This window comes from Aulonocara stuartgranti (genome assembly GCF_965226115.1).
Source record: "Aulonocara stuartgranti genome assembly, chromosome: 11".
Lineage (NCBI taxonomy): Eukaryota > Metazoa > Chordata > Actinopteri > Cichliformes > Cichlidae > Aulonocara > Aulonocara stuartgranti.
In genome coordinates, this window is record NC_138947.1 from 40,273,248 (window position 1) to 40,300,201 (window position 26,954).

General features: G+C 47.2%; 4 protein-coding genes across 4 annotated transcripts; all 4 read right to left on the reverse strand.

Moving 5' to 3' along the window:
- Positions 1-3,240: 3,240 nt before the first annotated feature.
- Positions 3,241-9,080, reverse strand: LOC309717962 (uncharacterized protein). Its single transcript, XM_082552903.1, has 2 exons — positions 5,590-9,080; positions 3,241-5,508 (listed from the first exon to the last, which is right to left on the reverse strand). The coding sequence occupies exons 1-2, from the start codon at positions 6,889-6,891 to the stop codon at positions 4,444-4,446; spliced, it is 2,367 nt and encodes a 788-aa protein (XP_082409029.1). The 5' UTR covers positions 6,892-9,080; the 3' UTR covers positions 3,241-4,443.
- A 99-nt stretch (positions 9,081-9,179) lies between these two features.
- On the reverse strand, positions 9,180-15,019 carry LOC309717953 (uncharacterized protein). Its single transcript, XM_082552893.1, has 2 exons — positions 11,529-15,019; positions 9,180-11,447 (listed from the first exon to the last, which is right to left on the reverse strand). Exons 1-2 carry the CDS (start codon positions 12,828-12,830, stop codon positions 10,383-10,385), a joined length of 2,367 nt encoding a protein of 788 aa, XP_082409019.1. The 5' UTR covers positions 12,831-15,019; the 3' UTR covers positions 9,180-10,382.
- A 99-nt stretch (positions 15,020-15,118) lies between these two features.
- On the reverse strand, positions 15,119-20,958 carry LOC309717954 (uncharacterized protein). Its single transcript, XM_082552894.1, has 2 exons — positions 17,468-20,958; positions 15,119-17,386 (listed from the first exon to the last, which is right to left on the reverse strand). Exons 1-2 carry the CDS (start codon positions 18,767-18,769, stop codon positions 16,322-16,324), a joined length of 2,367 nt encoding a protein of 788 aa, XP_082409020.1. The 5' UTR covers positions 18,770-20,958; the 3' UTR covers positions 15,119-16,321.
- Positions 20,959-21,057: 99 nt separating this feature from the next.
- LOC309717955 (uncharacterized protein) lies at positions 21,058-26,897 on the reverse strand. Its single transcript, XM_082552895.1, has 2 exons — positions 23,407-26,897; positions 21,058-23,325 (listed from the first exon to the last, which is right to left on the reverse strand). The coding sequence occupies exons 1-2, from the start codon at positions 24,706-24,708 to the stop codon at positions 22,261-22,263; spliced, it is 2,367 nt and encodes a 788-aa protein (XP_082409021.1). The 5' UTR covers positions 24,709-26,897; the 3' UTR covers positions 21,058-22,260.
- Between the last annotated feature and the right edge of the window lie 57 nt (positions 26,898-26,954).

The window sequence follows — 26,954 nt, forward strand, 5'->3', positions numbered from 1 at the left end:
CGCGCCTGCCCTTTTCAGATAACGCTCTTTTGCTGCGACTGCCGGTGTACGATAACGCCTGTTTCCCGTGCCTGCCCGTGTAAGATAACGCCTGTTTCCGTGTAAGATAACGCCTGTTTCCGTGCAAGTTAACGCCTGTTTCCCGTGCCTGGCCATGTAAGATAATGCCTGTTTCCCGCGCCTACCCTTGGAAGATGACGCCTGTTTCCCGATCCTGCCCGTGTAAGATAACGCCTGTTTCCCGCGCCTGCCCGTGTATTCCGAACATTCCGGAACCTTGGTGCATTCCGGAACTCTGAACATTCCGGAATTCCGAACATTCCGGAATTCCGAACATTCCGGAACCTTGGTGCATTCCGGAATTCCGAACATTCCGGAATTCCGAACATTCCGGAATTCCGAACATTCCGGAACCTTGGTGCATTCCGGAATTCCGAACATTCCGGAATTCCGAACATTCCGGAATTCCGAACATTCCGGAACCTTGGTGCATTCCGGAACTCTGAACATTCCGGAATTCCGAACATTCCGGAATTCCGAACATTCCGGAATTCCGAACATTCCGGAACCTTGGTGCATTCCGGAACTCTGAACATTCCGGAATTCCGAACATTCCGGAACCTTGGTGCATTCCGGAACTCTGAACATTCCGGAATTCCGAACATTCCGGAACCTTGGTGCATTCCGGAACTCTGAACATTCCGGAATTCCGAACATTCCGGAACCTTGGTGCATTCCGGAACCTTGGTGCATTCCGGAACTCTGAACATTCCGGAATTCCGAACATTCCGGAATTCCGAACATTCCGGAACCTTGGTGCATTCCGGAAATCTGAACATTCCGGAAGGGTTAGGGATGTGGAATTGAGTCCGGTCCCGAAAGGGTCCAGACGGTGCTCGGTCCATCCCTCCACCCCTGCCACTTGTCCCCCGCTGGACACGTCTACGGGAAGGCAGCCGCCCTCTCCCGTGACGCACCACCGTCCAGCCTTCTGAGTCCATCCGGGACCCCATGGATTTTTTTCTATCTCTTGATGTCGCCTTTGTTATCTTTATTTAATAATTGTTTTAATGTGCTATTTATTCCAGTTAGATATGTAAATTATGTGTATATGAATTTACAATCACAAACAAGGCGAGAAAAAAAGAAAAAGTAAAAAAAGTAAATGAAATTTGTTTTTAAACAAAAATAGATGAAATTAATAAAATTGTTTAATTTTTAATAAGTGAAAACCAATGAATTAATGTGCCCACTGCCGCGACGTTTCGACCCAAGATAGGTCTTCCTCAGGCTGGGGCACAATGAATAAGCTGGGAATGCACAGAGAGAGAGAGATGTTGCCTCTTCAACGGTCAGCTCCCAAATGAGCTCCTCTCTACTGTGCAGCCTTTTATAGGCTTGGTTTCCAACGTGAGTTTTTTTTCGAATTTTAGGTTAGGCAATGTATTTTGAAATGGCTGGGATGGTTTTAGACTAAAATGAATGTGTGTTTTTTAACCTTTGTAATAAAATTGCATGAAATGTATTTTTATTTTGTATATTATGTGAATTTTCAAAAAACTGTATTGTTAAGTGATGTATATGAGATTTTAAATTTGCATTTTTATGTTTTAAATCCAATCGTGTTTTTATGAATTTTTAAGTGACGTATATTAGATTTTAAATTTGCATTTTTATGTGTTAAATCCAATCGTGTTTTTATGAATTTTGGTGAGTTATATAGAGAAATGAGTTTATGATTTGAAAATTGTATTTGTGTTTTTAGCCAAATTGTGTTTTTATGCTTCTTGGAGTTGTGTATTTAATCAACATGTATTTTTAGGGGTTTTAATAAATTTTGATTTAATAACATGTGTTAGGGTTAGGGTAAATAATTGGGTTGGGGCCACAATCATAGTGGTTAGGGGTTAGGGTTAGGGTAGGGGAAATCAAAGTTGGGAGCACGGTCCCCGAAGGGGGCCGTGCTCCAATGCACAGACCATACCTGCTCCCTTCTCAGGCGTCCAGGACCCCACCAGTGGGGTTTCAAACTCGTGTCCAATCAGATTGGCAAATGGTTAGGCTTAGGGCAGGGGGTCAATTATTCTGGGGGTCACTGAGGTTAGGGTTAGGGCCAATTTCAAGGCCAGGATGCTCCCTTGTGAGACCTGAAAAAGGCGAGGTCCCCAGAGCAGTGACAAAATGTCCATAAGTACACACATGAAAGTAATGAAATGTTAACTATATACACGTTGTTGTATTAATACCTCCTATAACCCTTTTTGTTGAGGCCATTTGGATAAACTGTATTTAGTTTAGCTATCCAAATCCTCTCAGCTCTCCATCTCTGTTGTGTTGTCCACCCTGAGTTGATTTGAATGGCTGTAGCTGTGACAGAATCCCAGCCATGCAATAGAAAGTGTTTGACCAGGTGAGTGTGAGTGTTCTTTTTCCGTGTGATGTTGTACCTGTGTTGAGTGAATCTGGTGAGCAGTGTGTTACCAGTTTCTCCCACATACTGGATCCCACATCTCTTGCATGTAATCAAATATATACAGTTTTTGGACCTCGGGGTCCCTTTGCACAAAGACAGAAAAACCTGGCCATTGGAGTGGCTGCGGACCAATCTGTGGTGTTGGAAAAATTGTCCTTGATGTCTCTGTCTAGGCACAGAGAGAGGTGTGATTTGGGCTCTAATGAGGAGATCACCCAGATTTTTATGCCTCCTGAAGGCAGCAATCACTCTGTGAGTATGGAGTGTCTGGACATCCCGAGACAGGTTCTGGAAATTGTTCTTAAGAGCCCTGACTAATTTGCAGGTGCAGGGGGCATATGTGATGACCACTGGAAGTAAGGGGGAGACATCAATTGGTTTTGTCAGCAAAAATGATTTGAAGCATCCCCTTAGGAAAGACCAATTGTACCCCCTAGTGGAGAGAGCAGAGAATAACGTCTTGACAGCAGTTCCAAAATCAGATTTCTGTGTGCAGATTCTGTGGAATCTTAACAGCTGAGATTTGACAATTCCTGCGAATGTGTGTTTGGGATGAAAGCTTGTTTTAAATAGTAGGGCATGAGTGTCTGTAGGTTTAAAGAATACCTTTATGTCCAATTTGTGATCATTCATGAAATTTGTGCCCTTAAAGGTGGTTGTGTCAAGAAAATCAATAGAGGTCTTACTGATGGTTGATTTAAGCTTAATAGAAGCATTGTGGTCATTTAAAGTCCTAAGAAACATCTCAAAATCCTGCTCAGAATGTTGCCAGACACCCCATATGTCATCCAGAAAGCGATAATAATGCAGTGGTTTCTTTATGCATTTATCTAGTGCAGCAGTTTCCCACTCTGCCATGAAGATGTTTGCATATGCTGGGGCAAACTTTTTCCCCATAGCTGTCCCCTTGATTTGTAAATAGAAGTCACCATTGAATTCAAAATCGTTCCTTGTGAGGTTTATTTCTAAAAGTTGTAGTAATTCTTTTTCTGGCCTTTTCTTATCCGGGTATCTTTGAAAGACTCTCTTAATGGAGTCAATGCCTTCACCAATGTCAATGTTTGTGTAAAGGCTGTCAATGTCTATGGAAAACAGAAAAGCATCAATGGGGACTTCTATTTGCTTCACTTTATCCACAAAATCATATGTATCTTTGATATAGCTTGCATGTTTTGTGGATAAAGGAGTCAGGAAATAGTCCAGGTATTCAGCTGTATAATACGTCTCACTATCACAGTCTGAAACGATTGGTCGTCCTGGGGGCACCTGAAAGGGGACACTCCATTTCGCCGGATCCTTGTGGATCTTAGGCAGCATGTAAAAAAGTCTTCCTCTTGGCTCAGCGGAGCCCAGTAAATAGTTCTTTTGTTTTAGGTTTATAAATTTCTTTTGGTTCAAATTATTAATAATCTTTTCCACTAGTGGTACTGTTTCGTGGTAAATGGGTTTTTTTAGTTTCAAATAATATTTTTTGTCGTTCAATTGTCTGTAGCCTTCCTCCAAATACTGTTCTCTATCCAAAATTACGACTGCGCTTCCTTTGTCTGCTGGTTTAATGATAATTTGTTTGTTTCCTTTCAATTCTGTTAGGGCCTTTATCTCTTCTACTGTCAAATTGGACTTAAGTCGTCCTATATTAAAGTGGTTTTGAAAATATTCATTATCTGTTTTGATCAAATTAAGAATTTGGGATGGAAGCTGAGCGTTGGGTGGTGACCAGTATGATTTTGGAGTGAAGGGCTGAGATCGAGACTCATTTTTATCTCCATAAAAGGCAGCCAATTTGATCCTCCTATGGTACTGCTGAATGTCATATTTACACTGTAATTTTAGATTTTTGTTATAGCCTTTTGTGGGGATAAAAGTCAGGCCTCTATTCAGTAGGGTCCGCTGAGCAATGGAAGGACGGAATTTTTTGGACAAGTTCATAACACCATTTACAACATGTAAATCACTTGACCCCTCCCGTCTCAGGCTTGTGGGGATTCCCCATTTACATACTTCTCCCAGTGCTGAAGCATTGCCTCTGCAGTTTCAAGCGACCAGTGAACATCATCATCTTCTGTGGAGAAGCTGTCTGGGGCGAGGGCTGGGATGTGCTCTTTTAAACCTGTAATAAAGGTGTTCATGTGCAGCAAAGTGTCCTGTTCGATCTGAGGGAGAGCAGAGGAAAAGTTAACCTCAGGCACATAAATGTCTGCCTCAGGGAATTTCTCCCGGGCTGTCTTAAGGACTCTCTTTAGTTCTAGAACAGGCACATTTTTGTCTCTCTGGGACCTGTTGTTAATGCCAAAAGACAGGATCAGATGTGTCACCGTAGTGTCAATAGTGGCCTTCTGTAGGATGAACTCTGCATGCCACCATTTAGCCCCCGGGAAACTGTCAATCTGAAGGCTGTCGGTTGCAAAGGGAGGCAATTTGCTAACATTAGAATCGCCGACGATGAGCCAGGGGTCCCCGACGTGTAGATGCCAGTCTGTCAGTTTCCTGTATGTGTTGGGATGTCTGGTCGGGGTCCTCACCTGCTGTCCCGGTACGGTCGGTGAAGAAGGAAGAGATGGTGGAGGAGATGGTGATCCTTCTGCTGGCTGAATCTGGAGCCGAGTTTGCACACAGGAGCTGAGTCTGTCTAAACCGCTGCGAGGTGGGCCCTGGTGAGAAGCTGTTTGTGGTTTAAACCCTTTCACAGGGCCAATGCGTCTTGCCTTAATAGGGGTGGACTCCCCCTGTGTGAGGTCCAGCACCTCAGTGTGTGACACCTGATCAGGTTGCGGTGTTTGGGTGGAGGGGGAAAGTGGTCGTTCCTGGCATGTTGTCTCTTGAAGCGAGGCGAGGAGCCTGCCCACTCTCTGGTCTTTCGGAGTCTCCAGATTTGGCTCCGTTAGTTGTAAAGGCTCCAGAGGAGGGGAAGGTGTTGGTTCCCTCTCTGGCTGCTGCTCCGTCTCACCGAAGGGCGACCAGTCCCCCGCGACGTGGTCCGTCATCGTTGCCGTTGTTGTTTTGGAAGTTCTGCATGGTGCGGGCGGGGCGTGCACCTGTGCAGAAACAGTCACCATCCGACCAGCGCCGGTCTGTATCGGGGCGGTTTGTGTGACAATAGCATTAGGCTGCGTTACCTCGCTAAGGAGTTCAATGGTGTCCTGCTGCAGTCTCATCACACAACCACTTGGCCCCCGTGTAGTTGTCGTGGTGGTGTCCTCCTCCTCTGTCGCAGTGGTAGGTCCCAGGTCACTCCACTTGGCTACGATCTCAGCTCTGGCCTGTTCTAGAGAGTCTGGTAGGAGGCGGCGGCCCAGGTTCCTCCTAGCCCAGGAGGCGGCTATTTGGAATGGGCCCTCCCAATCCTGTTTGGAAAACTCAGAGAGACATTTGATCTCCTCCTCCACACTCTGAGTGTAATGTTGCCGGAGAATCATCATGGTCGTGCTGGCCCAATTTTTTGCGTTCTCCTCAATCCTGGTCTGTGTTTTTTTCGTGGGGACTGCTGGCTTAATGACAGTCTTTAAATTGTGTGTTATTTTATTTAGCGAAGGAGGATAATTGTCATTAGTCACATTCTTTAAGTGATGTACAGCTTTGATCAGTCTGTGAATGACGCGGACTTTCGCAGAAAAGTCTGGATCCTCCGACGGTATTTTATGAACAGGAGGACCAGCTCGTTCAATTCGAGTGTTTCTCACATACCGGTTGTCCTGAGCTGGTCTCCGTTCAAAGCGTCGGTCCCGTCCGGTCCGATTCCCTGGTCCGGTTGCAAAGCGACCTGTCGTCTGCTGTCGTCCCCTCTGACGTCGCTGTGGCGCGTGGAAGAAATCTGGATCATCACCGCGGTGCTCCTCTCTCACGGCCGCTGCATGAATCCTCCGAGTCTCTCGAGACGGGTAACTGGTGTGTCGGGGCGGTCTGCGTGCGTTCTCCACGGCTGTCCAGCCGCGCTCTCCTCCCCGACCCCTCTGTTCGGCTGCATAACGGTCCGTCGCGGGCCGTTCTCTCTCCCATCTCTGTTGTGGTGCGTGGAAGAAGTGTCGCTCACCGCTGCGATGTTCTCCCCTTACGACCGCCGCGTAGGTTCTCCGAGCCTCTCGAGATGGATAACTGCTGTGTCTGGGCGGTCTGCGTGTGTCCTCCACGGCTGTCCAGCCGCGCTCTCCTCTGCGGCTCCACCGTTCGGCTGCATAGCGGTCTGTCGCGGGCCGTTCTTCCTCCCATCTCCGCTGTGGTGCGTGGGGGAAGTGTCGCTCACCGTTGCGGTGTTCTCCTCTCACGGCGGCCGCGTAGGTCATCCGACCTGTACGAGATGGATAACTGCTGCGGCGGGGGGACCTGCGTGCGTACCCCTCAGCTGCCCAGCCGCGATCTCTTCTCCGGTCTCTGCGCCGCCGAACAACGGTCCACTGGTCATCCGTTGTGAACGTGGGCATGGTTGTACCGCCACTGATGGCTTTAGCTACCACCTCTCTTCTCCACCGGTCGTGTAGGTAATGCTAGGCGATGCTGCGCCCACGGATGACTCGTGCTACCGACTTTATGATAAATGAGCGTATTTTTATTGCTCAAATTCAATAAAACAAACTGTAAAAGATATATACAAAAAATATATACAAAAACCATATAATACAAGCCAAGGTCGCGACGTTTCGGTTCAGGATGAACCTTCTTCAGGCTGGCTTGTGATCGAAGAATAATAAGTCCAACAATTGTCCGGAGCAGACTTTGTGTTGCTCACATAACGTCCACGAAAGTCTGCAAGTGGGTTGGACCACACCACCCATAACATTCAAGGTGGCCGCATTTCAGCAGCCAATCAGTGGTCTCCACAGCAGAATTCAAAAAGACGCCGTGACAATAAGGCCGTGGACGGTCGCACGCGCAGGTGCTACGTTCACGGACATCGGGAACACAGACTGTCAGGTGTAAGAGTGGAAAATAAACTTTTTTACCCATGAATACGGGTGTGGAACATGGTTACATTAAGTCTTTAAAACACAGAGGGCAGATTGCACTCAGCCACAATAGTGTTGTACAGTTAAACATTGTGGAGAGATTTTCTCACACAATAAAGTCCAGAATATGAAATATTTACATGCAAGTAGTCCATACAATATAGTGAAAAGTCACAGGTGATATATACAGTGTATGATTGGTATAAAGTGATGTAATGGTCCATTGTCATACATCATAGAGGTTGGTCATAACCATAGAAAAGAACAGATATGTAATGTACAAAGTCCATACCATCACACATAGTTGACCTTATGACCCCTGAATGTTACACCGGTGTTTGAGTTGATACATTTACATGTGTTTTATTTTCCTTTTTTGTAACAGGGCATCACAGTGAGGGGTCCCAGAATAACCCAAGAGGGTGGTCAGGCGGCACAGGCCGGTTAGGGGAAATCAAAGTTGGGAGCACGGTCCCCGAAGGGGGCCGTGCTCCAATGCACAGACCATACCTGCTCCCTTCTCAGGCGTCCAGGACCCCACCAGTGGGGTTTCAAACTCGTGTCCAATCAGATTGGCAAATGGTTAGGCTTAGGGCAGGGGGTCAATTATTCTGGGGGTCACTGAGGTTAGGGTTAGGGCCAATTTCAAGGCCAGGATGCTCCCTTGTGAGACCTGAAAAAGGCGAGGTCCCCAGAGCAGTGACAAAATGTCCATAAGTACACACATGAAAGTAATGAAATGTTAACTATATACACGTTGTTGTATTAATACCTCCTATAACCCTTTTCGTTGAGGCCATTTGGATAAACTGTATTTAGTTTAGCTATCCAAATCCTCTCAGCTCTCCATCTCTGTTGTGTTGTCCACCCTGAGTTGATTTGAATGGCTGTAGCTGTGACAGAATCCCAGCCATGCAATAGAAAGTGTTTGACCAGGTGAGTGTGAGTGTTCTTTTTCCGTGTGATGTTGTACCTGTGTTGAGTGAATCTGGTGAGCAGTGTGTTACCAGTTTCTCCCACATACTGGATCCCACATCTCTTGCATGTAATCAAATATATACAGTTTTTGGACCTCGGGGTCCCTTTGCACAAAGACAGAAAAACCTGGCCATTGGAGTGGCTGCGGACCAATCTGTGGTGTTGGAAAAATTGTCCTTGATGTCTCTGTCTAGGCACAGAGAGAGGTGTGATTTGGGCTCTAATGAGGAGATCACCCAGATTTTTATGCCTCCTGAAGGCAGCAATCACTCTGTGAGTATGGAGTGTCTGGACATCCCGAGACAGGTTCTGGAAATTGTTCTTAAGAGCCCTGACTAATTTGCAGGTGCAGGGGGCATATGTGATGACCACTGGAAGTAAGGGGGAGACATCAATTGGTTTTGTCAGCAAAAATGATTTGAAGCATCCCCTTAGGAAAGACCAATTGTACCCCCTAGTGGAGAGAGCAGAGAATAACGTCTTGACAGCAGTTCCAAAATCAGATTTCTGTGTGCAGATTCTGTGGAATCTTAACAGCTGAGATTTGACAATTCCTGCGAATGTGTGTTTGGGATGAAAGCTTGTTTTAAATAGTAGGGCATGAGTGTCTGTAGGTTTAAAGAATACCTTTATGTCCAATTTGTGATCATTCATGAAATTTGTGCCCTTAAAGGTGGTTGTGTCAAGAAAATCAATAGAGGTCTTACTGATGGTTGATTTAAGCTTAATAGAAGCATTGTGGTCATTTAAAGTCCTAAGAAACATCTCAAAATCCTGCTCAGAATGTTGCCAGACACCCCATATGTCATCCAGAAAGCGATAATAATGCAGTGGTTTCTTTATGCATTTATCTAGTGCAGCAGTTTCCCACTCTGCCATGAAGATGTTTGCATATGCTGGGGCAAACTTTTTCCCCATAGCTGTCCCCTTGATTTGTAAATAGAAGTCACCATTGAATTCAAAATCGTTCCTTGTGAGGTTTATTTCTAAAAGTTGTAGTAATTCTTTTTCTGGCCTTTTCTTATCCGGGTATCTTTGAAAGACTCTCTTAATGGAGTCAATGCCTTCACCAATGTCAATGTTTGTGTAAAGGCTGTCAATGTCTATGGAAAACAGAAAAGCATCAATGGGGACTTCTATTTGCTTCACTTTATCCACAAAATCATATGTATCTTTGATATAGCTTGCATGTTTTGTGGATAAAGGAGTCAGGAAATAGTCCAGGTATTCAGCTGTATAATACGTCTCACTATCACAGTCTGAAACGATTGGTCGTCCTGGGGGCACCTGAAAGGGGACACTCCATTTCGCCGGATCCTTGTGGATCTTAGGCAGCATGTAAAAAAGTCTTCCTCTTGGCTCAGCGGAGCCCAGTAAATAGTTCTTTTGTTTTAGGTTTATAAATTTCTTTTGGTTCAAATTATTAATAATCTTTTCCACTAGTGGTACTGTTTCGTGGTAAATGGGTTTTTTTAGTTTCAAATAATATTTTTTGTCGTTCAATTGTCTGTAGCCTTCCTCCAAATACTGTTCTCTATCCAAAATTACGACTGCGCTTCCTTTGTCTGCTGGTTTAATGATAATTTGTTTGTTTCCTTTCAATTCTGTTAGGGCCTTTATCTCTTCTACTGTCAAATTGGACTTAAGTCGTCCTATATTAAAGTGGTTTTGAAAATATTCATTATCTGTTTTGATCAAATTAAGAATTTGGGATGGAAGCTGAGCGTTGGGTGGTGACCAGTATGATTTTGGAGTGAAGGGCTGAGATCGAGACTCATTTTTATCTCCATAAAAGGCAGCCAATTTGATCCTCCTATGGTACTGCTGAATGTCATATTTACACTGTAATTTTAGATTTTTGTTATAGCCTTTTGTGGGGATAAAAGTCAGGCCTCTATTCAGTAGGGTCCGCTGAGCAATGGAAGGACGGAATTTTTTGGACAAGTTCATAACACCATTTACAACATGTAAATCACTTGACCCCTCCCGTCTCAGGCTTGTGGGGATTCCCCATTTACATACTTCTCCCAGTGCTGAAGCATTGCCTCTGCAGTTTCAAGCGACCAGTGAACATCATCATCTTCTGTGGAGAAGCTGTCTGGGGCGAGGGCTGGGATGTGCTCTTTTAAACCTGTAATAAAGGTGTTCATGTGCAGCAAAGTGTCCTGTTCGATCTGAGGGAGAGCAGAGGAAAAGTTAACCTCAGGCACATAAATGTCTGCCTCAGGGAATTTCTCCCGGGCTGTCTTAAGGACTCTCTTTAGTTCTAGAACAGGCACATTTTTGTCTCTCTGGGACCTGTTGTTAATGCCAAAAGACAGGATCAGATGTGTCACCGTAGTGTCAATAGTGGCCTTCTGTAGGATGAACTCTGCATGCCACCATTTAGCCCCCGGGAAACTGTCAATCTGAAGGCTGTCGGTTGCAAAGGGAGGCAATTTGCTAACATTAGAATCGCCGACGATGAGCCAGGGGTCCCCGACGTGTAGATGCCAGTCTGTCAGTTTCCTGTATGTGTTGGGATGTCTGGTCGGGGTCCTCACCTGCTGTCCCGGTACGGTCGGTGAAGAAGGAAGAGATGGTGGAGGAGATGGTGATCCTTCTGCTGGCTGAATCTGGAGCCGAGTTTGCACACAGGAGCTGAGTCTGTCTAAACCGCTGCGAGGTGGGCCCTGGTGAGAAGCTGTTTGTGGTTTAAACCCTTTCACAGGGCCAATGCGTCTTGCCTTAATAGGGGTGGACTCCCCCTGTGTGAGGTCCAGCACCTCAGTGTGTGACACCTGATCAGGTTGCGGTGTTTGGGTGGAGGGGGAAAGTGGTCGTTCCTGGCATGTTGTCTCTTGAAGCGAGGCGAGGAGCCTGCCCACTCTCTGGTCTTTCGGAGTCTCCAGATTTGGCTCCGTTAGTTGTAAAGGCTCCAGAGGAGGGGAAGGTGTTGGTTCCCTCTCTGGCTGCTGCTCCGTCTCACCGAAGGGCGACCAGTCCCCCGCGACGTGGTCCGTCATCGTTGCCGTTGTTGTTTTGGAAGTTCTGCATGGTGCGGGCGGGGCGTGCACCTGTGCAGAAACAGTCACCATCCGACCAGCGCCGGTCTGTATCGGGGCGGTTTGTGTGACAATAGCATTAGGCTGCGTTACCTCGCTAAGGAGTTCAATGGTGTCCTGCTGCAGTCTCATCACACAACCACTTGGCCCCCGTGTAGTTGTCGTGGTGGTGTCCTCCTCCTCTGTCGCAGTGGTAGGTCCCAGGTCACTCCACTTGGCTACGATCTCAGCTCTGGCCTGTTCTAGAGAGTCTGGTAGGAGGCGGCGGCCCAGGTTCCTCCTAGCCCAGGAGGCGGCTATTTGGAATGGGCCCTCCCAATCCTGTTTGGAAAACTCAGAGAGACATTTGATCTCCTCCTCCACACTCTGAGTGTAATGTTGCCGGAGAATCATCATGGTCGTGCTGGCCCAATTTTTTGCGTTCTCCTCAATCCTGGTCTGTGTTTTTTTCGTGGGGACTGCTGGCTTAATGACAGTCTTTAAATTGTGTGTTATTTTATTTAGCGAAGGAGGATAATTGTCATTAGTCACATTCTTTAAGTGATGTACAGCTTTGATCAGTCTGTGAATGACGCGGACTTTCGCAGAAAAGTCTGGATCCTCCGACGGTATTTTATGAACAGGAGGACCAGCTCGTTCAATTCGAGTGTTTCTCACATACCGGTTGTCCTGAGCTGGTCTCCGTTCAAAGCGTCGGTCCCGTCCGGTCCGATTCCCTGGTCCGGTTGCAAAGCGACCTGTCGTCTGCTGTCGTCCCCTCTGACGTCGCTGTGGCGCGTGGAAGAAATCTGGATCATCACCGCGGTGCTCCTCTCTCACGGCCGCTGCATGAATCCTCCGAGTCTCTCGAGACGGGTAACTGGTGTGTCGGGGCGGTCTGCGTGCGTTCTCCACGGCTGTCCAGCCGCGCTCTCCTCCCCGACCCCTCTGTTCGGCTGCATAACGGTCCGTCGCGGGCCGTTCTCTCTCCCATCTCTGTTGTGGTGCGTGGAAGAAGTGTCGCTCACCGCTGCGATGTTCTCCCCTTACGACCGCCGCGTAGGTTCTCCGAGCCTCTCGAGATGGATAACTGCTGTGTCTGGGCGGTCTGCGTGTGTCCTCCACGGCTGTCCAGCCGCGCTCTCCTCTGCGGCTCCACCGTTCGGCTGCATAGCGGTCTGTCGCGGGCCGTTCTTCCTCCCATCTCCGCTGTGGTGCGTGGGGGAAGTGTCGCTCACCGTTGCGGTGTTCTCCTCTCACGGCGGCCGCGTAGGTCATCCGACCTGTACGAGATGGATAACTGCTGCGGCGGGGGGACCTGCGTGCGTACCCCTCAGCTGCCCAGCCGCGATCTCTTCTCCGGTCTCTGCGCCGCCGAACAACGGTCCACTGGTCATCCGTTGTGAACGTGGGCATGGTTGTACCGCCACTGATGGCTTTAGCTACCACCTCTCTTCTCCACCGGTCGTGTAGGTAATGCTAGGCGATGCTGCGCCCACGGATGACTCGTGCTACCGACTTTATGATAAATGAGCGTATTTTTATTGCTCAAATTCAATAAAACAAACTGTAAAAGATATATACAAAAAATATATACAAAAACCATATAATACAAGCCAAGGTCGCGACGTTTCGGTTCAGGATGAACCTTCTTCAGGCTGGCTTGTGATCGAAGAATAATAAGTCCAACAATTGTCCGGAGCAGACTTTGTGTTGCTCACATAACGTCCACGAAAGTCTGCAAGTGGGTTGGACCACACCACCCATAACATTCAAGGTGGCCGCATTTCAGCAGCCAATCAGTGGTCTCCACAGCAGAATTCAAAAAGACGCCGTGACAATAAGGCCGTGGACGGTCGCACGCGCAGGTGCTACGTTCACGGACATCGGGAACACAGACTGTCAGGTGTAAGAGTGGAAAATAAACTTTTTTACCCATGAATACGGGTGTGGAACATGGTTACATTAAGTCTTTAAAACACAGAGGGCAGATTGCACTCAGCCACAATAGTGTTGTACAGTTAAACATTGTGGAGAGATTTTCTCACACAATAAAGTCCAGAATATGAAATATTTACATGCAAGTAGTCCATACAATATAGTGAAAAGTCACAGGTGATATATACAGTGTATGATTGGTATAAAGTGATGTAATGGTCCATTGTCATACATCATAGAGGTTGGTCATAACCATAGAAAAGAACAGATATGTAATGTACAAAGTCCATACCATCACACATAGTTGACCTTATGACCCCTGAATGTTACACCGGTGTTTGAGTTGATACATTTACATGTGTTTTATTTTCCTTTTTTGTAACAGGGCATCACAGTGAGGGGTCCCAGAATAACCCAAGAGGGTGGTCAGGCGGCACAGGCCGGTTAGGGGAAATCAAAGTTGGGAGCACGGTCCCCGAAGGGGGCCGTGCTCCAATGCACAGACCATACCTGCTCCCTTCTCAGGCGTCCAGGACCCCACCAGTGGGGTTTCAAACTCGTGTCCAATCAGATTGGCAAATGGTTAGGCTTAGGGCAGGGGGTCAATTATTCTGGGGGTCACTGAGGTTAGGGTTAGGGCCAATTTCAAGGCCAGGATGCTCCCTTGTGAGACCTGAAAAAGGCGAGGTCCCCAGAGCAGTGACAAAATGTCCATAAGTACACACATGAAAGTAATGAAATGTTAACTATATACACGTTGTTGTATTAATACCTCCTATAACCCTTTTCGTTGAGGCCATTTGGATAAACTGTATTTAGTTTAGCTATCCAAATCCTCTCAGCTCTCCATCTCTGTTGTGTTGTCCACCCTGAGTTGATTTGAATGGCTGTAGCTGTGACAGAATCCCAGCCATGCAATAGAAAGTGTTTGACCAGGTGAGTGTGAGTGTTCTTTTTCCGTGTGATGTTGTACCTGTGTTGAGTGAATCTGGTGAGCAGTGTGTTACCAGTTTCTCCCACATACTGGATCCCACATCTCTTGCATGTAATCAAATATATACAGTTTTTGGACCTCGGGGTCCCTTTGCACAAAGACAGAAAAACCTGGCCATTGGAGTGGCTGCGGACCAATCTGTGGTGTTGGAAAAATTGTCCTTGATGTCTCTGTCTAGGCACAGAGAGAGGTGTGATTTGGGCTCTAATGAGGAGATCACCCAGATTTTTATGCCTCCTGAAGGCAGCAATCACTCTGTGAGTATGGAGTGTCTGGACATCCCGAGACAGGTTCTGGAAATTGTTCTTAAGAGCCCTGACTAATTTGCAGGTGCAGGGGGCATATGTGATGACCACTGGAAGTAAGGGGGAGACATCAATTGGTTTTGTCAGCAAAAATGATTTGAAGCATCCCCTTAGGAAAGACCAATTGTACCCCCTAGTGGAGAGAGCAGAGAATAACGTCTTGACAGCAGTTCCAAAATCAGATTTCTGTGTGCAGATTCTGTGGAATCTTAACAGCTGAGATTTGACAATTCCTGCGAATGTGTGTTTGGGATGAAAGCTTGTTTTAAATAGTAGGGCATGAGTGTCTGTAGGTTTAAAGAATACCTTTATGTCCAATTTGTGATCATTCATGAAATTTGTGCCCTTAAAGGTGGTTGTGTCAAGAAAATCAATAGAGGTCTTACTGATGGTTGATTTAAGCTTAATAGAAGCATTGTGGTCATTTAAAGTCCTAAGAAACATCTCAAAATCCTGCTCAGAATGTTGCCAGACACCCCATATGTCATCCAGAAAGCGATAATAATGCAGTGGTTTCTTTATGCATTTATCTAGTGCAGCAGTTTCCCACTCTGCCATGAAGATGTTTGCATATGCTGGGGCAAACTTTTTCCCCATAGCTGTCCCCTTGATTTGTAAATAGAAGTCACCATTGAATTCAAAATCGTTCCTTGTGAGGTTTATTTCTAAAAGTTGTAGTAATTCTTTTTCTGGCCTTTTCTTATCCGGGTATCTTTGAAAGACTCTCTTAATGGAGTCAATGCCTTCACCAATGTCAATGTTTGTGTAAAGGCTGTCAATGTCTATGGAAAACAGAAAAGCATCAATGGGGACTTCTATTTGCTTCACTTTATCCACAAAATCATATGTATCTTTGATATAGCTTGCATGTTTTGTGGATAAAGGAGTCAGGAAATAGTCCAGGTATTCAGCTGTATAATACGTCTCACTATCACAGTCTGAAACGATTGGTCGTCCTGGGGGCACCTGAAAGGGGACACTCCATTTCGCCGGATCCTTGTGGATCTTAGGCAGCATGTAAAAAAGTCTTCCTCTTGGCTCAGCGGAGCCCAGTAAATAGTTCTTTTGTTTTAGGTTTATAAATTTCTTTTGGTTCAAATTATTAATAATCTTTTCCACTAGTGGTACTGTTTCGTGGTAAATGGGTTTTTTTAGTTTCAAATAATATTTTTTGTCGTTCAATTGTCTGTAGCCTTCCTCCAAATACTGTTCTCTATCCAAAATTACGACTGCGCTTCCTTTGTCTGCTGGTTTAATGATAATTTGTTTGTTTCCTTTCAATTCTGTTAGGGCCTTTATCTCTTCTACTGTCAAATTGGACTTAAGTCGTCCTATATTAAAGTGGTTTTGAAAATATTCATTATCTGTTTTGATCAAATTAAGAATTTGGGATGGAAGCTGAGCGTTGGGTGGTGACCAGTATGATTTTGGAGTGAAGGGCTGAGATCGAGACTCATTTTTATCTCCATAAAAGGCAGCCAATTTGATCCTCCTATGGTACTGCTGAATGTCATATTTACACTGTAATTTTAGATTTTTGTTATAGCCTTTTGTGGGGATAAAAGTCAGGCCTCTATTCAGTAGGGTCCGCTGAGCAATGGAAGGACGGAATTTTTTGGACAAGTTCATAACACCATTTACAACATGTAAATCACTTGACCCCTCCCGTCTCAGGCTTGTGGGGATTCCCCATTTACATACTTCTCCCAGTGCTGAAGCATTGCCTCTGCAGTTTCAAGCGACCAGTGAACATCATCATCTTCTGTGGAGAAGCTGTCTGGGGCGAGGGCTGGGATGTGCTCTTTTAAACCTGTAATAAAGGTGTTCATGTGCAGCAAAGTGTCCTGTTCGATCTGAGGGAGAGCAGAGGAAAAGTTAACCTCAGGCACATAAATGTCTGCCTCAGGGAATTTCTCCCGGGCTGTCTTAAGGACTCTCTTTAGTTCTAGAACAGGCACATTTTTGTCTCTCTGGGACCTGTTGTTAATGCCAAAAGACAGGATCAGATGTGTCACCGTAGTGTCAATAGTGGCCTTCTGTAGGATGAACTCTGCATGCCACCATTTAGCCCCCGGGAAACTGTCAATCTGAAGGCTGTCGGTTGCAAAGGGAGGCAATTTGCTAACATTAGAATCGCCGACGATGAGCCAGGGGTCCCCGACGTGTAGATGCCAGTCTGTCAGTTTCCTGTATGTGTTGGGATGTCTGGTCGGGGTCCTCACCTGCTGTCCCGGTACGGTCGGTGAAGAAGGAAGAGATGGTGGAGGAGATGGTGATCCTTCTGCTGGCTGAATCTGGAGCCGAGTTTGCACACAGGAGCTGAGTCTGTCTAAACCGCTGCGAGGTGGGCCCTGGTGAGAAGCTGTTTGTGGTTTAAACCCTTTCACAGGGCCAATGCGTCTTGCCTTAATAGGGGTGGACTCCCCCTGTGTGAGGTCCAGCACCTCAGTGTGTGACACCTGATCAGGTTGCGGTGTTTGGGTGGAGGGGGAAAGTGGTCGTTCCTGGCATGTTGTCTCTTGAAGCGAGGCGAGGAGCCTGCCCACTCTCTGGTCTTTCGGAGTCTCCAGATTTGGCTCCGTTAGTTGTAAAGGCTCCAGAGGAGGGGAAGGTGTTGGTTCCCTCTCTGGCTGCTGCTCCGTCTCACCGAAGGGCGACCAGTCCCCCGCGACGTGGTCCGTCATCGTTGCCGTTGTTGTTTTGGAAGTTCTGCATGGTGCGGGCGGGGCGTGCACCTGTGCAGAAACAGTCACCATCCGACCAGCGCCGGTCTGTATCGGGGCGGTTTGTGTGACAATAGCATTAGGCTGCGTTACCTCGCTAAGGAGTTCAATGGTGTCCTGCTGCAGTCTCATCACACAACCACTTGGCCCCCGTGTAGTTGTCGTGGTGGTGTCCTCCTCCTCTGTCGCAGTGGTAGGTCCCAGGTCACTCCACTTGGCTACGATCTCAGCTCTGGCCTGTTCTAGAGAGTCTGGTAGGAGGCGGCGGCCCAGGTTCCTCCTAGCCCAGGAGGCGGCTATTTGGAATGGGCCCTCCCAATCCTGTTTGGAAAACTCAGAGAGACATTTGATCTCCTCCTCCACACTCTGAGTGTAATGTTGCCGGAGAATCATCATGGTCGTGCTGGCCCAATTTTTTGCGTTCTCCTCAATCCTGGTCTGTGTTTTTTTCGTGGGGACTGCTGGCTTAATGACAGTCTTTAAATTGTGTGTTATTTTATTTAGCGAAGGAGGATAATTGTCATTAGTCACATTCTTTAAGTGATGTACAGCTTTGATCAGTCTGTGAATGACGCGGACTTTCGCAGAAAAGTCTGGATCCTCCGACGGTATTTTATGAACAGGAGGACCAGCTCGTTCAATTCGAGTGTTTCTCACATACCGGTTGTCCTGAGCTGGTCTCCGTTCAAAGCGTCGGTCCCGTCCGGTCCGATTCCCTGGTCCGGTTGCAAAGCGACCTGTCGTCTGCTGTCGTCCCCTCTGACGTCGCTGTGGCGCGTGGAAGAAATCTGGATCATCACCGCGGTGCTCCTCTCTCACGGCCGCTGCATGAATCCTCCGAGTCTCTCGAGACGGGTAACTGGTGTGTCGGGGCGGTCTGCGTGCGTTCTCCACGGCTGTCCAGCCGCGCTCTCCTCCCCGACCCCTCTGTTCGGCTGCATAACGGTCCGTCGCGGGCCGTTCTCTCTCCCATCTCTGTTGTGGTGCGTGGAAGAAGTGTCGCTCACCGCTGCGATGTTCTCCCCTTACGACCGCCGCGTAGGTTCTCCGAGCCTCTCGAGATGGATAACTGCTGTGTCTGGGCGGTCTGCGTGTGTCCTCCACGGCTGTCCAGCCGCGCTCTCCTCTGCGGCTCCACCGTTCGGCTGCATAGCGGTCTGTCGCGGGCCGTTCTTCCTCCCATCTCCGCTGTGGTGCGTGGGGGAAGTGTCGCTCACCGTTGCGGTGTTCTCCTCTCACGGCGGCCGCGTAGGTCATCCGACCTGTACGAGATGGATAACTGCTGCGGCGGGGGGACCTGCGTGCGTACCCCTCAGCTGCCCAGCCGCGATCTCTTCTCCGGTCTCTGCGCCGCCGAACAACGGTCCACTGGTCATCCGTTGTGAACGTGGGCATGGTTGTACCGCCACTGATGGCTTTAGCTACCACCTCTCTTCTCCACCGGTCGTGTAGGTAATGCTAGGCGATGCTGCGCCCACGGATGACTCGTGCTACCGACTTTATGATAAATGAGCGTATTTTTATTGCTCAAATTCAATAAAACAAACTGTAAAAGATATATACAAAAAATATATACAAAAACCATATAATACAAGCCAAGGTCGCGACGTTTCGGTTCAGGATGAACCTTCTTCAGGCTGGCTTGTGATCGAAGAATAATAAGTCCAACAATTGTCCGGAGCAGACTTTGTGTTGCTCACATAACGTCCACGAAAGTCTGCAAGTGGGTTGGACCACACCACCCATAACATTCAAGGTGGCCGCATTTCAGCAGCCAATCAGTGGTCTCCACAGCAGAATTCAAAAAGACGCCGTGACAATAAGGCCGTGGACGGTCGCACGCGCAGGTGCTACGTTCACGGACATCGGGAACACAGACTGTCAGGTGTAAGAGTGGAAAATAAACTTTTTTACCCATGAATACGGGTGTGGAACATGGTTACATTAAGTCTTTAAAACACAGAGGGCAGATTGCACTCAGCCACAATAGTGTTGTACAGTTAAACATTGTGGAGAGATTTTCTCACACAATAAAGTCCAGAATATGAAATATTTACATGCAAGTAGTCCATACAATATAGTGAAAAGTCACAGGTGATATATACAGTGTATGATTGGTATAAAGTGATGTAATGGTCCATTGTCATACATCATAGAGGTTGGTCATAACCATAGAAAAGAACAGATATGTAATGTACAAAGTCCATACCATCACACATAGTTGACCTTATGACCCCTGAATGTTACACCGGTGTTTGAGTTGATACATTTACATGTGTTTTATTTTCCTTTTTTGTAACAGGGCATCACAGTGAGGGGTCCCAGAATAACCCAAGAGGGTGGTCAGGCGGCACAGGCCGGTTAGGGGAAATCAAAGTTGGGAGCACGGTCCCCGAAGGGGGCCGTGCTCCAATGCACAGACCATACCTGCTCCCTTCTCAGGCGTCCAGGACCCCACCAGTGGGGTTTCAAACTCGTGTCCAATCAGATTGGCAAATGGTTAGGCTTAGGGCAGGGGGTCAATTATTCTGGGGGTCACTGAGGTTAGGGTTAGGGCCAATTTCAAGGCCAGGATGCTCCCTTGTGAGACCTGAAAAAGGCGAGGTCCCCAGAGCAGTGACAAAATGTCCATAAGTACACACATGAAAGTAATGAAATGTTAACTATATACACGTTGTTGTATTAATACCTCCTATAACCCTTTTCGTTGAGGCCATTTGGATAAACTGTATTTAGTTTAGCTATCCAAATCCTCTCAGCTCTCCATCTCTGTTGTGTTGTCCACCCTGAGTTGATTTGAATGGCTGTAGCTGTGACAGAATCCCAGCCATGCAATAGAAAGTGTTTGACCAGGTGAGTGTGAGTGTTCTTTTTCCGTGTGATGTTGTACCTGTGTTGAGTGAATCTGGTGAGCAGTGTGTTACCAGTTTCTCCCACATACTGGATCCCACATCTCTTGCATGTAATCAAATATATACAGTTTTTGGACCTCGGGGTCCCTTTGCACAAAGACAGAAAAACCTGGCCATTGGAGTGGCTGCGGACCAATCTGTGGTGTTGGAAAAATTGTCCTTGATGTCTCTGTCTAGGCACAGAGAGAGGTGTGATTTGGGCTCTAATGAGGAGATCACCCAGATTTTTATGCCTCCTGAAGGCAGCAATCACTCTGTGAGTATGGAGTGTCTGGACATCCCGAGACAGGTTCTGGAAATTGTTCTTAAGAGCCCTGACTAATTTGCAGGTGCAGGGGGCATATGTGATGACCACTGGAAGTAAGGGGGAGACATCAATTGGTTTTGTCAGCAAAAATGATTTGAAGCATCCCCTTAGGAAAGACCAATTGTACCCCCTAGTGGAGAGAGCAGAGAATAACGTCTTGACAGCAGTTCCAAAATCAGATTTCTGTGTGCAGATTCTGTGGAATCTTAACAGCTGAGATTTGACAATTCCTGCGAATGTGTGTTTGGGATGAAAGCTTGTTTTAAATAGTAGGGCATGAGTGTCTGTAGGTTTAAAGAATACCTTTATGTCCAATTTGTGATCATTCATGAAATTTGTGCCCTTAAAGGTGGTTGTGTCAAGAAAATCAATAGAGGTCTTACTGATGGTTGATTTAAGCTTAATAGAAGCATTGTGGTCATTTAAAGTCCTAAGAAACATCTCAAAATCCTGCTCAGAATGTTGCCAGACACCCCATATGTCATCCAGAAAGCGATAATAATGCAGTGGTTTCTTTATGCATTTATCTAGTGCAGCAGTTTCCCACTCTGCCATGAAGATGTTTGCATATGCTGGGGCAAACTTTTTCCCCATAGCTGTCCCCTTGATTTGTAAATAGAAGTCACCATTGAATTCAAAATCGTTCCTTGTGAGGTTTATTTCTAAAAGTTGTAGTAATTCTTTTTCTGGCCTTTTCTTATCCGGGTATCTTTGAAAGACTCTCTTAATGGAGTCAATGCCTTCACCAATGTCAATGTTTGTGTAAAGGCTGTCAATGTCTATGGAAAACAGAAAAGCATCAATGGGGACTTCTATTTGCTTCACTTTATCCACAAAATCATATGTATCTTTGATATAGCTTGCATGTTTTGTGGATAAAGGAGTCAGGAAATAGTCCAGGTATTCAGCTGTATAATACGTCTCACTATCACAGTCTGAAACGATTGGTCGTCCTGGGGGCACCTGAAAGGGGACACTCCATTTCGCCGGATCCTTGTGGATCTTAGGCAGCATGTAAAAAAGTCTTCCTCTTGGCTCAGCGGAGCCCAGTAAATAGTTCTTTTGTTTTAGGTTTATAAATTTCTTTTGGTTCAAATTATTAATAATCTTTTCCACTAGTGGTACTGTTTCGTGGTAAATGGGTTTTTTTAGTTTCAAATAATATTTTTTGTCGTTCAATTGTCTGTAGCCTTCCTCCAAATACTGTTCTCTATCCAAAATTACGACTGCGCTTCCTTTGTCTGCTGGTTTAATGATAATTTGTTTGTTTCCTTTCAATTCTGTTAGGGCCTTTATCTCTTCTACTGTCAAATTGGACTTAAGTCGTCCTATATTAAAGTGGTTTTGAAAATATTCATTATCTGTTTTGATCAAATTAAGAATTTGGGATGGAAGCTGAGCGTTGGGTGGTGACCAGTATGATTTTGGAGTGAAGGGCTGAGATCGAGACTCATTTTTATCTCCATAAAAGGCAGCCAATTTGATCCTCCTATGGTACTGCTGAATGTCATATTTACACTGTAATTTTAGATTTTTGTTATAGCCTTTTGTGGGGATAAAAGTCAGGCCTCTATTCAGTAGGGTCCGCTGAGCAATGGAAGGACGGAATTTTTTGGACAAGTTCATAACACCATTTACAACATGTAAATCACTTGACCCCTCCCGTCTCAGGCTTGTGGGGATTCCCCATTTACATACTTCTCCCAGTGCTGAAGCATTGCCTCTGCAGTTTCAAGCGACCAGTGAACATCATCATCTTCTGTGGAGAAGCTGTCTGGGGCGAGGGCTGGGATGTGCTCTTTTAAACCTGTAATAAAGGTGTTCATGTGCAGCAAAGTGTCCTGTTCGATCTGAGGGAGAGCAGAGGAAAAGTTAACCTCAGGCACATAAATGTCTGCCTCAGGGAATTTCTCCCGGGCTGTCTTAAGGACTCTCTTTAGTTCTAGAACAGGCACATTTTTGTCTCTCTGGGACCTGTTGTTAATGCCAAAAGACAGGATCAGATGTGTCACCGTAGTGTCAATAGTGGCCTTCTGTAGGATGAACTCTGCATGCCACCATTTAGCCCCCGGGAAACTGTCAATCTGAAGGCTGTCGGTTGCAAAGGGAGGCAATTTGCTAACATTAGAATCGCCGACGATGAGCCAGGGGTCCCCGACGTGTAGATGCCAGTCTGTCAGTTTCCTGTATGTGTTGGGATGTCTGGTCGGGGTCCTCACCTGCTGTCCCGGTACGGTCGGTGAAGAAGGAAGAGATGGTGGAGGAGATGGTGATCCTTCTGCTGGCTGAATCTGGAGCCGAGTTTGCACACAGGAGCTGAGTCTGTCTAAACCGCTGCGAGGTGGGCCCTGGTGAGAAGCTGTTTGTGGTTTAAACCCTTTCACAGGGCCAATGCGTCTTGCCTTAATAGGGGTGGACTCCCCCTGTGTGAGGTCCAGCACCTCAGTGTGTGACACCTGATCAGGTTGCGGTGTTTGGGTGGAGGGGGAAAGTGGTCGTTCCTGGCATGTTGTCTCTTGAAGCGAGGCGAGGAGCCTGCCCACTCTCTGGTCTTTCGGAGTCTCCAGATTTGGCTCCGTTAGTTGTAAAGGCTCCAGAGGAGGGGAAGGTGTTGGTTCCCTCTCTGGCTGCTGCTCCGTCTCACCGAAGGGCGACCAGTCCCCCGCGACGTGGTCCGTCATCGTTGCCGTTGTTGTTTTGGAAGTTCTGCATGGTGCGGGCGGGGCGTGCACCTGTGCAGAAACAGTCACCATCCGACCAGCGCCGGTCTGTATCGGGGCGGTTTGTGTGACAATAGCATTAGGCTGCGTTACCTCGCTAAGGAGTTCAATGGTGTCCTGCTGCAGTCTCATCACACAACCACTTGGCCCCCGTGTAGTTGTCGTGGTGGTGTCCTCCTCCTCTGTCGCAGTGGTAGGTCCCAGGTCACTCCACTTGGCTACGATCTCAGCTCTGGCCTGTTCTAGAGAGTCTGGTAGGAGGCGGCGGCCCAGGTTCCTCCTAGCCCAGGAGGCGGCTATTTGGAATGGGCCCTCCCAATCCTGTTTGGAAAACTCAGAGAGACATTTGATCTCCTCCTCCACACTCTGAGTGTAATGTTGCCGGAGAATCATCATGGTCGTGCTGGCCCAATTTTTTGCGTTCTCCTCAATCCTGGTCTGTGTTTTTTTCGTGGGGACTGCTGGCTTAATGACAGTCTTTAAATTGTGTGTTATTTTATTTAGCGAAGGAGGATAATTGTCATTAGTCACATTCTTTAAGTGATGTACAGCTTTGATCAGTCTGTGAATGACGCGGACTTTCGCAGAAAAGTCTGGATCCTCCGACGGTATTTTATGAACAGGAGGACCAGCTCGTTCAATTCGAGTGTTTCTCACATACCGGTTGTCCTGAGCTGGTCTCCGTTCAAAGCGTCGGTCCCGTCCGGTCCGATTCCCTGGTCCGGTTGCAAAGCGACCTGTCGTCTGCTGTCGTCCCCTCTGACGTCGCTGTGGCGCGTGGAAGAAATCTGGATCATCACCGCGGTGCTCCTCTCTCACGGCCGCTGCATGAATCCTCCGAGTCTCTCGAGACGGGTAACTGGTGTGTCGGGGCGGTCTGCGTGCGTTCTCCACGGCTGTCCAGCCGCGCTCTCCTCCCCGACCCCTCTGTTCGGCTGCATAACGGTCCGTCGCGGGCCGTTCTCTCTCCCATCTCTGTTGTGGTGCGTGGAAGAAGTGTCGCTCACCGCTGCGATGTTCTCCCCTTACGACCGCCGCGTAGGTTCTCCGAGCCTCTCGAGATGGATAACTGCTGTGTCTGGGCGGTCTGCGTGTGTCCTCCACGGCTGTCCAGCCGCGCTCTCCTCTGCGGCTCCACCGTTCGGCTGCATAGCGGTCTGTCGCGGGCCGTTCTTCCTCCCATCTCCGCTGTGGTGCGTGGGGGAAGTGTCGCTCACCGTTGCGGTGTTCTCCTCTCACGGCGGCCGCGTAGGTCATCCGACCTGTACGAGATGGATAACTGCTGCGGCGGGGGGACCTGCGTGCGTACCCCTCAGCTGCCCAGCCGCGATCTCTTCTCCGGTCTCTGCGCCGCCGAACAACGGTCCACTGGTCATCCGTTGTGAACGTGGGCATGGTTGTACCGCCACTGATGGCTTTAGCTACCACCTCTCTTCTCCACCGGTCGTGTAGGTAATGCTAGGCGATGCTGCGCCCACGGATGACTCGTGCTACCGACTTTATGATAAATGAGCGTATTTTTATTGCTCAAATTCAATAAAACAAACTGTAAAAGATATATACAAAAAATATATACAAAAACCATATAATACAAGCCAAGGTCGCGACGTTTCGGTTCAGGATGAACCTTCTTCAGGCTGGCTTGTGATCGAAGAATAATAAGTCCAACAATTGTCCGGAGCAGACTTTGTGTTGCTCACATAACGTCCACGAAAGTCTGCAAGTGGGTTGGACCACACCACCCATAACATTCAAGGTGGCCGCATTTCAGCAGCCAATCAGTGGTCTCCACAGCAGAATTCAAAAAGACGCCGTGACAATAAGGCCGTGGACGGTCGCACGCGCAGGTGCTACGTTCACGGACATCGGGAACACAGACTGTCAGGTGTAAGAGTGGAAAATAAACTTTTTTACCCATGAATACGGGTGTGGAACATGGTTACATTAAGTCTTTAAAACACAGAGGGCAGATTGCACTCAGCCACAATAGTGTTGTACAGTTAAACATTGTGGAGAGATTTTCTCACACAATAAAGTCCAGAATATGAAATATTTACATGCAAGTAGTCCATACAATATAGTGAAAAGTCACAGGTGATATATACAGTGTATGATTGGTATAAAGTGATGTAATGGTCCATTGTCATACATCATAGAGGTTGGTCATAACCATAGAAAAGAACAGATATGTAATGTACAAAGTCCATACCATCACACATAGTTGACCTTATGACCCCTGAATGTTACACCGGTGTTTGAGTTGATACATTTACATGTGTTTTATTTTCCTTTTTTGTAACAGGGCATCACAGTGAGGGGTCCCAGAATAACCCAAGAGGGTGGTCAGGCGGCACAGGCCGGTTAGGGGAAATCAAAGTTGGGAGCACGGTCCCCGAAGGGGGCCGTGCTCCAATGCACAGACCATACCTGCTCCCTTCTCAGGCGTCCAGGACCCCACCAGTGGGGTTTCAAACTCGTGTCCAATCAGATTGGCAAATGGTTAGGCTTAGGGCAGGGGGTCAATTATTCTGGGGGTCACTGAGGTTAGGGTTAGGGCCAATTTCAAGGCCAGGATGCTCCCTTGTGAGACCTGAAAAAGGCGAGGTCCCCAGAGCAGTGACAAAATGTCCATAAGTACACACATGAAAGTAATGAAATGTTAACTATATACACGTTGTTGTATTAATACCTCCTATAACCCTTTTCGTTGAGGCCATTTGGATAAACTGTATTTAGTTTAGCTATCCAAATCCTCTCAGCTCTCCATCTCTGTTGTGTTGTCCACCCTGAGTTGATTTGAATGGCTGTAGCTGTGACAGAATCCCAGCCATGCAATAGAAAGTGTTTGACCAGGTGAGTGTGAGTGTTCTTTTTCCGTGTGATGTTGTACCTGTGTTGAGTGAATCTGGTGAGCAGTGTGTTACCAGTTTCTCCCACATACTGGATCCCACATCTCTTGCATGTAATCAAATATATACAGTTTTTGGACCTCGGGGTCCCTTTGCACAAAGACAGAAAAACCTGGCCATTGGAGTGGCTGCGGACCAATCTGTGGTGTTGGAAAAATTGTCCTTGATGTCTCTGTCTAGGCACAGAGAGAGGTGTGATTTGGGCTCTAATGAGGAGATCACCCAGATTTTTATGCCTCCTGAAGGCAGCAATCACTCTGTGAGTATGGAGTGTCTGGACATCCCGAGACAGGTTCTGGAAATTGTTCTTAAGAGCCCTGACTAATTTGCAGGTGCAGGGGGCATATGTGATGACCACTGGAAGTAAGGGGGAGACATCAATTGGTTTTGTCAGCAAAAATGATTTGAAGCATCCCCTTAGGAAAGACCAATTGTACCCCCTAGTGGAGAGAGCAGAGAATAACGTCTTGACAGCAGTTCCAAAATCAGATTTCTGTGTGCAGATTCTGTGGAATCTTAACAGCTGAGATTTGACAATTCCTGCGAATGTGTGTTTGGGATGAAAGCTTGTTTTAAATAGTAGGGCATGAGTGTCTGTAGGTTTAAAGAATACCTTTATGTCCAATTTGTGATCATTCATGAAATTTGTGCCCTTAAAGGTGGTTGTGTCAAGAAAATCAATAGAGGTCTTACTGATGGTTGATTTAAGCTTAATAGAAGCATTGTGGTCAT